The sequence below is a fragment of the Nansenia antarctica genome (assembly GCF_963989245.1).
Source record: "Nansenia antarctica genome assembly, chromosome: 9".
NCBI classification, from domain to species: domain Eukaryota; kingdom Metazoa; phylum Chordata; class Actinopteri; order Argentiniformes; family Microstomatidae; genus Nansenia; species Nansenia antarctica.
In genome coordinates this window covers 33,791,190-33,809,113 of record NC_137679.1, presented here as the reverse complement: position 1 = coordinate 33,809,113, position 17,924 = coordinate 33,791,190, and the positions used below count along the sequence as shown (strand labels likewise).

The 17,924-nt window shown below is 47.1% G+C and overlaps 1 protein-coding gene across 1 annotated transcript in view; it reads left to right on the top strand.

Moving 5' to 3' along the window:
* The window catches only part of chsy1 (chondroitin sulfate synthase 1), a gene marked incomplete at its 3' end in the record, with an annotated part of 49,652 nt that extends 32,498 nt beyond the window's left edge, over positions 1–17,154 (top strand). The window contains exon 3 of the mRNA XM_080539405.1: positions 15,556–17,154. Within this exon, the coding sequence (XP_080395531.1) occupies positions 15,556–17,154 (1,599 nt within the window). The remainder of the gene's footprint in view (positions 1–15,555) is intronic.
* Between the last annotated feature and the right edge of the window lie 770 nt (positions 17,155–17,924).

Below are 17,924 nucleotides of genomic sequence, written 5' to 3'. Positions count from 1 at the left end.
CTCTCCCCCAGCCTCCCTCCCAGCCTCCCTCTCCTCTAGCCTCTCCCCTAGCCTGCCTCTCTGCCAACCTGTCTCCCTCTCCCCTAGCCTCTCCCACAGCCTCCCTCCCAGCCTCCCTCTCCCCCAGCTTCTCTTCTCCCCACAGCCTCTCTGCCAACCCGTCTCCCTCTCCCCCAGCCTCCCTCTCCCCCAGCTTCTCCTCTCCCCCAGCCTCCCTCTCCCCTATCCTCCCTCTCCCCCAGCCTCCCTCTCCCCTATCCTCCCTCTCCCCCAGCCTCCCTCTCCCCTAGCCTCTCCCCTATCCTCCCTCTCCCCCAGCTTCTCCTCTCCCCTAGCCTCTCCCCTATCCTCCCTCTCCCCCAGCCTCCCTCTCCCCCAGCCTCCCTCTCCCCCAGCCTCCCTCTCCCCCAGCCTCCCTCTCCCCTAGCTTCTCCTCTCCCCCAGCCTCTCCCCCAGCCTCCCTCTCCCCCAGCCTCCCTCCCCCCCAGCTCCTCCTCTCAGCTTGTCTCCCTGGCCCCTGCCTATATTGATCGTGCACAGCGCCGGCAGGTCTTGATTTACGGCTATCTGGCCGGGCTCCAGTTTGCGGCTCATTGAAAACACACAGTGGCGCGTGGGTTAGTCAGGAGCCCAGCTGGGATCTCTGTCCTGCACACAGCACGGTAAAGCCCGTAGCGGTGTCCTCTAGCAAGGCCTTACATGCTGCAGTACCTTGGTTCTGGCCTCCAGACAAGAACACCGACCAGAGATGAATATGATGTCAACCTTCAGTAGTACCAGGGGAAGTAGCAGAGCACCAGGGATGAATAGGATGAGAACCAGGGATGGATAATATGTCAACCTTTGGTAGTAACAGGGGAAGTAGCCGTGTCTGGTGTGTCCTGAATGTAGTTCCTCAGTGTCTGATGAAGCCTAGAGAACTCTGCCTGTAGTTCCTCAGTGTCTGTTGAAGCCTAGTGAACTCTGCCTGTAGTTCCTCAGTGTCTGTTGAAGCCTAGTGAACTCTGCCTGTAGTTCCTCAGTGTCTGTTGAAGCCTAGAGAACTCTGCCTGTAGTTCCTCAGTGTCTGTTGAAGCCTAGTGAACTCTGCCTGTAGTTCCTCAGTGTCTGTTGCAGCACCGGGTTCTTGGACAGGAAACATCACCGCTAAACAGAGGTGTTGGTTAAGGAGCGTTGATGTTGACAGGAATGATATGGAGCGATGGTCAGCATGGGTGGGAAGATGTATTCACAGCCAGTGTCTTTTTTTACATTTTTAGTCAGTCTTTATCTAAGTGCAGGAAGTCCTAGGAAGAGAATGTGATTTTAAAAGTAACCTTATCTGGGCTTATCAGATGTGAGTGATCTCTCTTCCCATGGTCTCCCTCCACTTGTTTACCCTGGAGCTTGTGGCTCGCCTAGCTCACCTAAGAATAGTCAGGCGCCAGTGGGCCACAGTTGGAGAGCCTCTACTTTGGGCTGTGACACCGAGGGGCCCCTGGACCTTTTCTAGGTGCCATTTTGTGCCCCTCCTCTCACAGTTTACACTCAATCCTAGAACCTGTAAACACGGCGGGATGAAAAAAAACGGACTTCAAAGAACGAGAGGCCTGAGATTTTAGGGATTTGTTTAGGGCTGAGACGCGGGGAAGTTTCACTTTCAATCACTTGTGTTTGAGTTGTGTGTTACAATATAAACGTTTTGTCTCCACGCTTTCCTACGCCCACATCTCAGTTCCTGTTCTTCCTCCAGCTTCCTTGGGCGGCACTCACTTAATGCTAGCTCTACGGACCACCGGCACTCCACAAGTATGCCTCAGCCCACGGCTAAGCTGTAATTACCATCAACAATAAAAAAAATAAAAAAATAAAAAAAACATCCAATATCGGCGGAGTTCGTACTCCTTTATGGAGGGTTTTAATTTTGGACTTTGCTTTGAAGTCAGTGAGCGTTTTTGGCCGTGGATCCACCCTCTTACGAGAACCGTCTACAGGCAGTAATGAAGGAGCTGTCAGCTCATACTTACTAGTTGTGATGATGAATGATTGCTTGGGGCCTGAGATGAGACCTTGACAGGCAGGCCCCATCAATAAATCACGGCTGATCAAACATCAACATTAATGCAATGTTTACACTAGATCACACAAGCAGGCTTTTCACGCCGCGCCGAACCACAGTACACAGTCCTCTAGGCTTTCTGATGATGTCGTATTGACATTTCTCGGCTAATTTTTACTGATCAAACAGGTTTCGTGGTCTGAGCATATATACAAAGCATATTGTTAGTTTGCTCATGCCTGTAGAGTGCGTAAGCCTGAGAGGGGATTTGTTTGTGTGTGTCCTGTGTGTGTGTGTGTGTGTGTGTGTGTATGTGTGTGTGTGTGTGTCCTGTGTGTGTGTCTGTGTCCTGTCCTGGGTCTATGTATGTGTCCTGTGTCAGTGTCCTCTGTGTGTGTCCTGTGTCTGTGTCCTGTGTGTGTGTCCTGTGTGTGTGTCCTGTGTCTGTGTGTGTGTGTCCTGTGTCTGTGTCCTGTGTGTGTGTCCTGTGTGTGTGTCCTGTGTCTGTGTATGTGTCCTGTATCTGTGTGTGTGTCCTGTGTCTGTGTCCTTTATGTGTGTGTGTGTCCCTTGTCTGTGTCGCGCGTGTGTGTGTGTGTGTGTGTGTGAGCCTGTTTGCATAAAGGTGCTGACGGTAGTGGAGGCGGCATTATAGGGGATCCGTGTGTGCCTGCCTGTGGACATATATACTTGTGGCCATGGTTTGGGTGTACAGTAGGTGTTTCTGCCTCGGTCTACAGTATCAAACACGGAAAAGCGAGTGCAGTAATCCATTCCACTGAGAGAGGACCCAGTAGTCAGCTGTGAAGGTCTCTCTAGAAGTACCTTCCTTGCCTCTCGGCCCCTTTAGGCTGGCTCGGGCTGGGGGAGGGAGGAGGATGGAGAAAAAAAAGAGAGAGAGGGAGAGAGAGAGAGAGACACTGTAGGGGAGCATCTCTCTGTTCTCCCGCCAGGTTCATCTGGCTGAGCCCAGCCAAGGCAAACTCTCATCTTCTGACAGGCACGTCCCCTGAGCCGCGTCCAGCCAGCCTCGTCACAGTCACAGAAGAGTCTCTAGGGCTTCTCCCCTCTTCCCCCTTTCAGGAGCACAATGACTGGATTGTGTCTCTCTCTACTGAACGGGTCCACCACAGCACCTCAGGACTAAAGAGGCACTAAAAGTACTTTATTTAAAAGACTTGGCACTCACAACACCCCTTTTTTTACCTCAACTCCCACACCAAATCAGTTTGTCCTCTTTTCTCTCTCTCTCTCGCTCTCTCTCCCTCTCTCTGCTTAAGGACAGAAATCAGGATGGATGTTTCTAGTTCTAAGGAGCCGCAGCCGTTTGACAGATCGGTGAGCCCGGCCCGGCCCAGGGTCAGGGTGTGGCATCAGTCACCCGGGGCAGAACCCAGGCTGTAAAACCCATTGACCTAACACTCAATGACCTTCGTCTGTAGGCTTTTCTTAGAGCAGATATTTTTTGGGAAATGAATTTCCATGTATTTTGATTCTTCAAGCCATCCTATTTTGAAAGCAAGCATTGATCAGAGGGTGAATTGAGCCTCTTGTCTGTCGCGATGGCTCTAAGTCAATTCACAGTGGGGATACATTTTGAACTATGGTCAGAGATGATTTTTTTCACACACACTAAAATCTGGAATGAGATGCCATATTACATTAGAGCAACAATCTCATATTTCAAACATATTTAACCATCTGATGGAAGGACCACACCTGCAACCACTGATCCAACTCACTTATATCATCTTACTCACTCCCTTAAGTCCTCTCCTTTGTAGTGCTGTGTGGCTGTTTATGTTTTCCTGTTGTCTTCCTTCTGTGATTTCCCGCTTTAACTTTTTGTATTGTTATGTGATTCTGTCTGTGCTGCAGAACAGGAACCTGCTGTGAACCAGTTTTAACTCAGGCAGTCAGGCCGGTCACATGTAACACATTTTAACATCTGTAATGTTACTTTTAATCGTTTCCCGTATAATAAGAAAAAAAGAAAGAAAGAAAGAAAGAAAGAACTATGAGTCTCAATGAGTAATATCATAATAACATCTCAATGAGTAATGTCATATTCACTCTGTGCAATCCTATCTGTGACTAATGTCACATAGCCTAATGAAATGTGTTTTTGTAATCTCCAGTGTCTATAAACTGGACATTTTCTATGCCTCTCTTGCACCTTGTGTGAGCATAGCAGGCATGTCATAGCAGGGCATCTATATATCTCATGTAACTTGCAAAACAGCCATACATTAATTCACGACAGGCCTCACCTTTCTCCTCCTCTTACAGTAATTGCTGGTTACTGATCAATTAATATGGATTACTTTGGCAGGATGGTGTTGGCATTGATGGTTGGTATTGTTCCATGACTTGGTGTAGGCTACTGCAGATACATGGTACCTGGTATTGTCTTCCTATAGTTCCTGAATGTTCTTATCCCATGATGATGATCACCCACCTAAAGCAAACATCTTCTTTGATTTTCCACAGCCCAGGCTTGAGTTACGGCCCAGTAGGAATGTTAGAGTGCAGAACGATCACTCGGGCAACACTGCAGTAGAGGCTGGATGGCTACTGGCTACAATCATCTCCCTTTAGTTTAGCTTGCTGTAAGATAAGATGGTGTTTCTCTGAAACGTTCTGAACTCGGGGCTTTGAGCGCTGCATGCGGGGCTTCCCTCCTGAGGGAAATGCCAAGGGAGGTCAGACTCACTGTCTCTCTCTCTCTCCCTCCCTGCCTGTTCCCTCTCAGAACAGTACAGTTGAGTTTATTTGGCAGCTTGCAGTCTCCCAGCGATACCCTACAGCATCTACCATCATCAGACTTCCTCACAAACATCTGCCTGGTGGTGACACACTATCAGTGAACCCAGTTACCCAAGCGCCAGCTTGAAGCATTTAGATTCAGTTTCTGGGCTGAAGGACAAACTGTTGTTCAGCTACTGTTGTGATGACATGGTGTGTATAGTTACTGTAGGAAAGTCTGCTGCTAGTGAAAGTGCAGATTTTGTTTTGTAAGTCTCATATAGGCCTTCTGTAGACCAGCAACTTGATACCTATCTAAGAACTCTACTTCCCTTATTCTCAACTGTGAAATAGCTGTGGTTTGAGAAGTCTAACTGAGACCGAGTGTCTACCTGACACACTGACACAGAAGCAGCCGTAACACATACAGTGCCCTCCATAAATATTGGAAAGAGGAAGCATTTTGTCTGTTAAAGTTTTGAGACAGTGGATTTCAAATCAAACAATGAATATTCGATCAAAGTAGAGATTCTCAGCTTTAATTCAATGTGTGTTTTTTTATATATGTTTTTATTACAGATTTGGTTAGGGTCAAGGGGAGGACTAAACAATGTATTGTAATTTCTAAATGGTGAAATCAATCAGAAAAAATACTTTTACACCGGTATGTAATAATGTATTATAATAATTCAAAATACATTGAATTAAAGGTGAAAGTACTATAACCTCATAGTTGCCTAACTGTTGGAGCATAGAGCCAAAAGAAGACAAAAATGCTTCTCTTTCCAATACTTATAGGGGAATGTAAATGCACATCTGTTCACTAGTGAGAATGGATCGTGTAAACCTCTTGGGAGATGTTCATCAGCAGTTGGTGGTTGGAGCTTGGTGTGTCTTCTTGAGAGTGAGAAACATAAGCCCCCCTGCTGATTTATTAGTTCCTGCTTGGCGCTGACACATACCCCATAGGCACGGACGGGACACTGAAAGGCATTCTGGGGGATTCTGACCCGTAGTGGCCGATAAAGATTCTGTAGCTACTGTTTCCATGGACTTGGCCATACTCCCTGCATAGTCTATAGGATCAGGTACATATGGAATTCCTATGTTTTTTTTTTTTCTTCATCCAGACTTTCCGATGCCATTTTTTCTTTTTCAGCCCATTAGCTTTTCTATCCGTTCTTTCGCATTTAGCAATGCTTTGTCTGTGGCTTCGGTGCCAAGGGTAGAAATTCAACACTAGGCTTTTAGAGGGCTGCTTTCAGCACTCTGCTACTAGGACCGATTCTGACTTTATTAAAAAAATAAGTGAGTGTTTTGAGACATAATTACACCAAGACAAAGGCTCTTTATATACAGGGGTTATCATTTTCAGACTGTATAGGTCGGTAAGATTACACTGCATTTGGAATTCTATGCATCTGCAAATGGGTTAATTTAGTGTAAAGTGACCTGAGTGCTCCTCTACCCTCGAGGGTGCTCAGAAATAGGCCCTCTCTCCTCCAGATAGCGATGATGAGCTTATTTTCGGTCCATTGTACATTTATGTTTTTTTAAACCGCTCCCAGTGTGTTTGGACATGTTATCAGGAGTCGCCCTGCTGTCACCCGGTGATTTCTGTCCGGTCTGCCCAGAGGGAGGGCTGCATGTGGGGGTATGATATCAGGAGATGCCCAGGCCTGTCGAGGCCCAGCTGGGAGATGGAGCTACCAGCTTGAGTTGAGCCAGGAGGCCCTTTCCCTTAACTCCTTATCTATCCAGATAGCTGTTCCATTGTATTTACTTTAATGTCCGAGATAGGAGCAGTGGAACAAGATAAGTGATTTATTTGTTTTCTTGCCTTGCCACAGCAATTTGACCCTCTTAAGTTTTAGCCTAGCCTAGACACTTCTCTCTAATGCAGTGTTTGGATACCAAACGGCTTTATAACCACAGGAGGTTTATAACCATAGGAGCCAAATCAATCAAAGATCCTCTGAAGCACTTGCTCTAGATGACAGTGTTTCTCTAAAAGCAAAAAGCCTCTATGGGGGATGCTTAAGTCAGACGAGGTATGGTGTGAGAAGGAAGTTCATTGAATTTTTTTCGTCTGGTTTTCTAAATATTTAATTAACCGTTAAGAGCCTAGAAGCTGCCAAACCACAACCTGGCCTTGAAGCCTGTCTGCTCTTGCATGGGCGCAGGAATGGGCTCGGCTTGGCAGAGCAGGGCTGCGATGAGTAGGGTTTAAGCCTGTGACTTCTTTGATCAGCAACTCTTCAATTGAAATGTTGGCAGTCCCAACACACATTCGGTGTGCCAGTCTCATCGAGTTCCCTTAATATCCTGCCGTCGGTAGTTATGGGTTGGTGAGATCTGGTAGGTTCTTTGCGTCCTGGCTCTCAGCACATCTGTGCATCACATCCTGTGGCGCGCGTGGGAGTGGTCAGCTCTGGGCATGTCTCGTGGTAGCCTGAGGCGAGGTGGGAACTGTCTGTGACTGATGTCTGCCGGGTTAAGAACTCTGCGTCAGCTGACACCGCAAGGCTGTGGTCACCAAGCATGTTCGTTCCTGCTTACTCAACTATAGGGTGGGGAAAATAAGCTGTCAAACGACAACGACAATAAAACATGGCCCGCTCCCTCACATTATGTAACTGGGCTTGCCCCCCCCCAATTAAAACCTTCACGTTTTGGAATTACATCATATTTGGTTTATATTAATGACATTTAATTTATGGAATGGGAGTGTTGGAATTCCATGGTAACCTCCTCCTCCTCATCTCTGACTCCTCGACATGGGACACTTGGGTTAAAGAAGACATCTGGATGGAGGGGAGTCGGGGGGGGAACAAAGGGCCCTTTCTGGTGTCGTTCATCCAGGCCTGTCCTGTCCTCCGCGCTGGGAGAAACCAGGGCGTGTTTCAGATTCCTCCCTCGTTTGTGATCCCAGCACACTGGGGTAACTGGAGCTGATCTCATATGGCGACACTGAGTGACATCTCTTATCAAGATGGATGTCGGGGGTTTGGGTGTGCTGCGCTGCACACATGGGCTGATTCCCAATAGGCCTGACTGACTTCCTTTCCGCCTCTCCCCATGTCATTATTCACCACTGATCTGAAAGGACATGAAAGGTCAATTCAATATGGTGGAGATGTCCTTTTAGTTTTACCTCTCTGTGGTCATGAAGGAAAGGAGGTGAGAAGAGGAGGCCAGGTCAGAGTATTAAGACGCGGCCAGGGTCTTCTCTGGATTGCTCCTGGTCTCCAGTGATGGAGTAAATCAGGGTTTGCTCCCCCTTGTTGCCTGGCTGTTAACCTTACCACTGACCCCTGGGTTTGTTTCTATTGTCTTGTGTTAGACTGTCCATGCTTCTTAAAGCCTTTAGATATTATTGGTGTTGACCCGTCATATGAGAGGTTGAAAGAAAGTATTAAGTGTCGATATTTTGATTGCCCATGGTTGCATTTAACAGCCTGTGAAATTGCTTTTATATTAAGCTATGCATTTCAAATGAAAACTTGAATGAAGCAATCCGTTATTAAACCCATATAGCCGCTGTATGGACTTTTAAATGGCCACAAGAGGATTGAGAACTGCTGAGGGAGTGCAGGGGCAGTTCTGTGTAAAAGGTCAAAATGATCAAAATGTTTAATTCATCAGAGCATATCAAATGGGGTGTCAAATAAAAGCGAAGAGTCAGAAATACATTTCTTAACCATCATCCATCATAACAATAATGGATAAGCAAAGGCTTTGACTTCTGGTCAAGAAAACATCTCCCAGAAAAGGAGTTTAGAAAAACATAAAAACTCATTCATATTCAAGTATAGACCTCAGTTAACTAATATCAACACATGATACACAGGAAATGATTTGGCTTCTGTACGTTTCAGTCATTGTCAGTCTCTGGATCATTCTGTTACCAAAAATCTATTTTCAAGTTTCTCTGCCTCATGAGGAGTGAGGATTAGATTCAACTTTATTGTCATTGCAGAGTACAAGTACCAGACAACCAAATGCAGTAATGAGGATAATGAAAGTTAACAAAAGTAAGAAGTATAGGTAGACCTACCAAATACCATTTTGGTGTTTTTACTGACATAAATTTAGCTTATGAAATAATAAGTGATTCAAACGGAATAATACAATAACCAAATCGGTAACGGAATTACTGAAATTGGCTACATTAATTTGTTGTACAGAACCTAAAATGGTTCTTTGGCTGTCTCTCTGGGAGAAGCCTGGGAACACTCACCAAGCACCTCAACACCCTCAGTACATTAGAGAAAGCTGAGAGAACAGCGGGGAAAGCAAGGCCAGTAATTCACACAAATATGTAGCACAAGTAAATTCCAGTGAGAATGATGACGTATGTTGCACACTTCAACACAAACGACATCAAATGATTCATCTTTCATCATTAAAGAGCAGGCTGACACTTATGTTGTGGTGACCCTAAGACCAATTAGTGCACACAATAAAGTGCATTTTCATTGCGCCTGGCAAATTAGGAGCAGATTGGGTGTCTCTGCGTGTGTTCTGCAGTCATATTTGAATCTTATTTGCATTTCTAATAGTTTGGGGGAAACGTGGTTACATGGGAGGGATTTATAGGGTGATTTTAGGGGAGTTGTTACAGAATTTTCTTAAAGTAAATGTGAATAAAAAAATAAAATAAAAAAAAATCAGCTGGAATTGTTAGAAAGTAGGCTACTTTGTTGAACTTTGCTAGGAAGTTGTTTTGTTTAGTTTTTTAAGTGAAAAATCGACTGCCAAGGTCATTATGTTCTGAATTGCCTGTTGGCTGCTTTCCCGTGAAGCAGCCTTGTCTCTATAGCACTTAAGTTTCCCCATAGTCAGCCTTGTCTCTATAGCACCTAAGTTTCCCCATAGGCAGCCTTGTCTCTATAGTACACATGAAACACAAGCAGCATCTGTCAGAGACTGCTGGGCAGTGACTGGTGTCCATTCAGGCCTGTGGCCTCCTCAGCTAACATGAGATGATCCTGTCTGTCTCTGTCCTATGAGCAGGGGGTGAGAGACGGGCTCAGGGCTGAGGATTAGAGGCCCAGTGTCTCCATCCCTGCTGGGGCCAGGAAGGGGTGAAGGGGGTAACCCAACCTACCTGACCCACCTGGGCCCAGTTGTTCAAAATGTTTCATCTGGATCAGAATGACCCCGATTCTTTTCTCTGATCTAGGATCAGATTGAGCTGGCTGATATCCCCTCTACGACTCAAAATCAGCCAGATACATCTGATCTTGGATAGCAAAAAAAGAATCGGGATCATTCTGATCCAGATGAAACTATTTGAACAACTGGGCCCTGGGGATCACACAGCCTGGCAGGCAGGCAGGCAGGCAGGCAGGCAGGCAGGCAGCACTGGGCCAGGGAGGAACACGTCTTCGGTGGCTTCCTCTCCTCATATAAAGGGGACAATGAGAGAAGAGAAGTGTTAACTGTAGAGAATTGGGACAGTGACATGTTTGAGGGATTGTTGAACGAGATGAAGAGCCATACTGTAGGCCTATTGAAACACAGCTACCAGCCTGCATAATCAGTTTGGAGTGCACGGAGACAAGGACAATAGGTGTTTGTCTGTCTGTCTGTGTGTCTGTCTGTGTGTCTGTCTGTGTCAGTCTGTGTTTCTGTGTGTCTGTCTGTGTGAGACACCCTCTGACAGAAGCAGCTGTTATGCTCATTAAAGCTGTTATGCTCATTAAAAAGCATTTATTTACTGTGAAGACAAGTAGCTAACTCTCCTGAATTGCCTGAAATAATGTAGTGTGTGTGTGTGTGTGTGTGTGTGTGTGTGTGTGTGTGTGTGTCTTTCTGTGTCTGTCTCTATCTGTGTGCACTGCGTGCCTACAACTTGCCTGAAACTAGTTGTAGCTGTTGACTGTTGTTCTTTGTGATCTTGAGCATTCAACTGCTAAGTGTTTTAGTGTTTACATTGGAAGTTAAGCGAGAGTGGGTCCAACACACTCACATTCTCCAACACTCCAGGCCCGTAGCAGGCTGTGTCAGATTGGTGCTGTTTGTGTTGGGTTGCAGAGAGCTGAGGGTAACATGTCAGCACATGTCCAGGCATCTGCTGTGTAATGGTACATTACACACACACAAATACACACACACACAGCTTAGCCTACTTCCTCTGGCAATCACCTGGAAAAGCTGACAGCTTCTCTTCCTCTAGAAAGCATGTCGTCTTGTACTCAATAAATGTCTTTGAGTAAAAAAAATAAAAATAAAAAAACCGGTAGAATATGACGTCCTTTTTATTTTACATCCCGTCACTCACAGACACTAATAAAACAGCAGACGTTTTCGGTGAGTGTCCCTTCCAGTCCCTTGGCTCAAGTAAGACGGGATGAGAGTGCTCCTTCTGTAGGCCTTGGCTTGCTGTCAGCTCTGCTTTCATATCCTGTCCTCCGCCTGCTGTAATATCCTGACCTGGAGCCTCAGCCCTGCACTGCTGCGCTGCCCTGCCTGCCTTATTCTAATGAGCTTCTCTCTCGTGGCTCCTGTACCGGACCGCTCCCTTCCCTTCCTCCTGACTCTGCAGATCGTTGGTTACTGAACAGTTAGGCTGGATGGACACTGTAGAACAGTAGTGAGATGAGTGCTTCTGAAGCTACAGCCTGGGACTTCATCATTAGAGATGTCCCGTAATTTTGGGCTGCATGGGCTCCCTTATATCCCTTATATGTCCCGTATATTCATCCAATCACAGGCACTCTCATGCGAACACGTATAGCGTAATTGCGCCACATTCCTGCAAACCCCTCGACCCATGCAGTGGCACGCCATCTTTTGTCCCGTATTTGGAAAGGTGAGAAAGGTGACAATAGTATTCGTCATCTGTATTAGTTTGGAAGAGAGAGGCATAAAACTTGTGTGAAATCAAACCAAGCTCATACCACCTCCTCCTCCTGTACTGTGGTGCAGTCATGGGAAACTGACTCAATTTCAAGGAGGAAATCAAGAGATTTGAGACTGAGTTGAGACTTGAAATATGGATTGGCTGTGTGTGTGTGTGTGTGTGTCTGTTTGTCTGTGTGTGTGTGTGTGTGTCTGTGTGTGTCTGTTTGTCTGTGTGCGCGTGTGGCACGGAATACAAATACTGCCCACTGCATCCCTCTCCCAGTATACTGTCTGGCAGAACAAAGTCAAAGGCCTATTGATTTGACCCGTCTCTCACTCGGCTCATTCAATAGCGGAGCCCTGCAGTTTAACAATAATGAAGTCTTCTCCACTCACAATACAGCTGTAGTCGCCCAGCCCTTTCCCCCTCCGAGACCTCAAACTCTGACCTATCGTGGTCCTGCCATAGGTCTGAGGCAACAGACCCACATGCAGAGAAATCAGTTTGGACAGACCACACACTCCGGCACAAAAGAGCCAATTACAGGAGCATAATGGCGTCTCCAATTAGATTTGCATGGCTCGCGCTGTTGCAGGCGCCTGTCTTGTGCTGCTGATTAAATGTAGCCGGTGCAGCTCTCTCCTCTCCTCTCCTCTCCTCTCTGTTCCGCTGTTCTCTTCTTCTCCTCTGCAAGCTGGGTCTCGTCTCCACTCATCCTCTCCTCTCCTCTCCTCTCCTCTCCTCTCCTCTCTGCTCCGCTGTTCTCCTCCTCTTCTCCGCCAGCTGGGTCTCCTCTCCTCCTCCTCTTGTCCTCGTTTCTCCTCTCCTTCCATGTTCTATTCAGTCGTGTCCCTAGTCAGACCCCCGCGACTAGTGCCTTGCTGCTGATGGATGGCAGCCCTAGCACAGCAGCCGGCCGCGCCGCGTGTTGACTCAGCAGCGAGGGCCGTTAATGTCAGTGGAGCATAATTTAATGCTGCACCTCTGCAGTGTGTGACTGTGGCCAGCTCTTGTATCACACACACACACACACACACACACACACACGGAGTGTACATAATCAGCCTACACACAAATCACAGAATTATAAAAGTCATCGTTAAAGGTAGCCTCTGGGTTATGACATCATGCCAGGAAGTTACAACCACTTCTACCAGAGATATTTGGAGGAAAGTAAAAGATGTGAAGAATCGCATGTGCACCGTTGTGACATGGGTGCCGGGGTTGATCTCCTCCTCGTCTCCGCTTTGAAATGATCTCTGGTAGCGTCACCCTGCTCTTTTCCCACCGACGTCATCACCCCGAAAATAGTGTATATGCCGATCTTTTTTTGTGTGTGTTAGTGCCTTTCCCTCGAAGTTAAAGAAAAACAATCCAGACATGCTTTTATGGTCCATGGTTAGGTTACCCTGGTGAGATCACATGATCCGGAAAAGCTCCTGGCCCTAGTCATTACTAATCAAACAGTAGTCCCGAATGTTCCTCAGAGGTGCCCTACAGCGAAGTAGCATTCCAGCTCTCCTCCACATTCCATCACCTGAGACACCTTTTCCATACGCTAGCCTTGTTCTATTTTCACCCTATTTTAATGGTGATTGCAGACAACCTGTCCTCTGTCATTTCCGTTAAATGCTCAATTGAGTCAAGAGTTGTTTCCCTTGGCTGAGCCTACACGTTTATTATCACAGATCTCACCCCTCCAGTTAGCCCATTGGAACCCCTCCTCACTAGCTTTCGACCAGAGCCAGGCTGGAGTCACCACTTAACCAGAGTGTATTTCTTTGTGTTATCTCAATGCGGTGCAGGGTTCTGTCCTGTGGTAATGTGTTTGTTTAGGCTGAGGATGCTGGAGCCTGGAGGACAATAGTATCATTGCATTAATGCAATGGCTTCACAATGACTCCTTGTTTGCTCATGGGAGTATTGACTTCATTGAGTTGGTATCCCCGCCTTACTGAGATAGCTCTTGTCCTCTGTAATTGACTGTGTTGTTGGTTTGATAACACTGTTTGTTTTGCTTTGTTTTGATGGATTGGCAGCGTGTGTTTACTTTATTGAGGAGATAAAGAGTATCATGGTTGCGGAGGGGAGATAAGACATCCGTATGACTAATTCTGTATTCCAGCTCTGTTCTCTCAATTTAATGTTGGGAGATTGGATCTCCGGCACCAAGTACCAGAGGCAACGCTCGTATGAGTCATGTTTAGTGTTTCTTTCCTAGTCGGTTGTGCTGGAAGAGAGAACGCGGCACTCTCTTTCAAGAGCAAGAACACTGGGCTTGGTTCGGCTCCATCACCAGGTCTACGGCAACCCACATGCTGCATCTAATAGCTCTGTTGGAAGTGGGAGTGACATAAGGCTCCGACTCACTTATGATTCATCTTTTCTCTCGCTCCTTAATGAGCCATTGTGGGTGATTAGATGAAAGTGCAGAGAACAGCAGTGCTACGGGGTTAATGACTGTGAAAAATTGTTATAATGAGTCATAACTGGTGACGGAGACACAGAAGTTAAGGTCAGGTAATTAGAGGGATGCTAATGACCGAAGCCGTGGGAGAGAGATGTAAACCTCCTCGCTGGCTGGCGGGCTGCTGACTACTGCTGCTGCCTCACAGCTGGACATAGGCTTCCTCAGACCAACACGACCTCTCCTCTCTCTAGTCTCCTTTCCTCTTTCTGGAAACATGGATTAGTGACAGAAGCAAGATAAATAAATAGTCCAAATCAACTGACGGGAGAGGAGGCACTTTCTTAGACAATTGAGATGCATCCCCGGTGTTGGGCTCAAACTGGCTGGTTATTCACCCTTCATCTCTCAGAGCCTGAACGGTGAATGAAACACGCAAGGGGTTAACTGCTGCATTGCAACCATGTCGTAGTTGTAGGATTACTACCCTACCAGTGTACATGACATTATGTTTAATGTAGGAAGTTCATACTATACATTAAATAAAAGGCACGTTTTAAGGCTGTCATGCAATGCCCTTGAATCTGATGTAATGGCTGACCCTTCACACTCAAAAGCTCAGGTTTGCTCAAGACTTCCATTGATGACAGACCCGGGGCTGTTTCTGTTGGCCGCTCGCCCACTCCTAGGTGCAGAGGAACGCGGGGCGGAGAGATGGAAAAGCAAAGAGAGAGAGAGAGTTACTCAGTCGGTTCCTGTGACCGTACACTAGTTGAGGTATCGCTTTCCAGAGCTCTCAGGCCCGCTCTCTGAGCCCGTCCTGTCTGATTCTGTGTATCGCCTTTCCCCGGGGAGTGGGCTTGTGGCTGCATTCCAGAGCTGTCGTCCCAAATTGGCCGGTCTGTGCGTTACCGTCGTTCGCAAATAGACCTCTGGCTCTCTGATGCTCCGTTCATCGGGAAGCAACAACACAGACCCTTCCTTCTTGACCATGGTTGAGTCGCTGCCAATAGGGGCCTTAGCAGCTGTCCCACAGTTTACACATAAGTCCCTCCTGTGATTTGGGGAACATTAGGTTTGTGAAGCTTCATCAGGTTTTGCAGTAAACACTCACTCACCAAAGAGACTCTCCTCGTCAATATTTGAGCCTTCGCCTGAGATCCCTACAATGCGCTCCTTGAGCCCTTTATAATTTGGTCTTTGCATTAGCAGCAGGATATCTGATAAACAGCAGCTCTGTTTGGCTGCATTTACTGTACCCTTCATCCATCTAATATTCCTATTAGCACAGTGTAGGGCCCACAAAGTAGAGAGGTCAACTGTGAGAAATGTATGCCATGCTGCATCATATTAAGGCTCTTTTTCACATCACAGAATATTTTGGAATATCACCCCCCCCCCAAAAAAAAAGTACTCTATACTGTGTGTTTGTGTGTGTGTGTGTGTGTGTGTGTGTCTACACAGTATGTATTATATTGTGTCACTAACTCCTCTTTCCCTCTTGTCTCTCCCCAGATGCAGCAGCTGTTCTACGAGAACTATGAGCCCAACAAGAAGGGTTACATCAGGGACCTCCACAACAGCAAGATCCACCGTGCCATCACCCTGCACCCCAACAAGAACCCTCCCTACCAGTACCGCCTGCACAGCTACATGCTCAGCCGCAAGATCGCCGAGCTGCGCCACCGCACCGTCCAGCTCCACCGAGAGATCGTCCAGATGGCCCGGTACGGGGCGGCCGAGCCCAGCCGCGAGGACCTCCAACTGGGCGTGCCTCCGTCCTTCATGCGCTTCCACCCTCGGCTGAGAGAGGAGGTCCTGGAGTGGGACTTCCTGACGGGAAAGTATATTTTCACCGCTGCTGACGGACAGCCGCCCCGCCGGGGCATGGACTCTTCCCAGAAACTGGCCCTGGATGACATCATCATGCAGGTGATGGAGATGATCAACGCCAACGCTAAGTCGCGGGGACGCGTCATCGACTTCAAGGAGATTCAGTACGGCTATCGGAGGGTTAACCCCATGTACGGGGCGGAGTATGTGTTGGATCTGCTCCTGTTGTACAAGAAGCACAAAGGAAAGACCATGACCGTGCCGGTGAGGAGACACGCGTACCTGCAGCAGACCTTTAGTCAGATCCAGTTCAAAGAAGAAGAGGAGATGGATGCCAGAGCGCTTGCTAGCCGGATCAACCAGGACTCTGACTCCCTCTCCTTCCTCTCCAACTCCCTCAAGATGTTCGTTCCCTTCAAGCTGTCCAGCTCCAGCCAGGACCAGAAAGAGCCCAAGGAGAAGAAGATCAACATCCTGGTACCTCTGTCGGGCCGCTACGACACCTTCGTTCGCTTCATGGCTAACTTTGAGCGGGTGTGTCTGATCCCCAAACAGAATGTGAAGCTGCTCGTCCTCGTTTTCAGCACAGACAACAACACTGAGAGGGTGAAACAGGTGGAGCTAATGAGGGAGTACCATATGAAGTTCCCCCGCGCAGAGTTAGAAATGAAACCTGTGTCGGGGTCTTTCAACCGGGCTCTGGCCCTCATGTTGGGCTCCTCACACTTCTCCAACGACTCGCTGCTTTTCTATTGTGACGTGGACCTGCTCTTCACATCTGACTCTCTCAAGAGGTGTCGGGGGAACACGGTCCTGGGGGAGCAGGCCTACTTCCCCATCATCTTCAGCCAGTACGACCCCAAGGTGGTGTACGCCGGGAAGGTCCCCAGTGAAAACCACTACGCCTTCACCTCCAAGACGGGCCTGTGGAGGCAATTCGGCTTCGGCATCGTTTGTGTGCACAAGGGAGACTTGACCAAATCCGGCGGTTTTGACACCTCCATACAAGGCTGGGGGTTGGAGGACGTGGACCTCTTTAACAAATTTCTTCAATCAGGGATTAGGTTGTTCCGAAGCACAGATACTGGGATTGTGCACATCCACCACCCGGTCATATGCGACCCCAACCTGGAGCCCAAGCAGTACAAGATGTGCCTGGGCTCCAAAGCCTCGTCGCATGGCTCGACACAGCAGCTGGCTGAACTGTGGCTCGAGAAGAACGACCATGGCTTCAGGCGGCTGGGCAGCAGCCCCAATAACGGATCAGTCAGGACAGCGTGAGAACATGCCCGGAGCTGGACCGGACCCAACAGAACTGGACCAGACCCAACAGAACTGGACCGGACCGGACCGGGCCCACCCGGTCACTGGGCGCTCTCTCCTCTTCTTAGCTGTGTTTTTAACTACCTAATTTATTTTTTACAGAAACAAAAGACTTACATGGATATATTTTGGAAATATATGCTTTTTTAAGAAAAGAACAAAAAAATACAAGGAACAATGAACTGAAACAGAACTGACTGTAAAGGTAAACTTTTTTTTTTTTTTTTTTTTACAAATAAAAGAAGATTAATGATAAAAAAAAGTCTATGCTACAAGCCCAGTAAAAGGTATTCTGTGTTATCTATAGAGACTATGCGGATTTGGGGGATATGATTATTGTGTACCTCAGTGAAGTACACCTACAACAAGGTCCTTAAGTATTTTATTTGTTGATGTATTCAAAGACCAGCGGTGCTTGAAAGGTAACTGTACTCTTGATTGTGAATGTGAGGGTGATATGAACAAACAAACATTTCATCAATCTTAATTTTGACAGAGGGCCATTTTGATTCATTTTTGGTTTGTGATGTTTTTGTTTTTATGTTTTTGATAATACAGAATAACACTGTTTTTGTTTTCTTTGATTTAGTTTTTCATTTATTATGTACTTCTGTGAACCCAACTGCTGGATTTAATATCTGCGATTCATCTTCCGCTGTCTAATTTATTGAATTTGCAGTCTCCATTTTCTGTTCTGACTGTTGGAATATGTATATTAGAAAGATTGT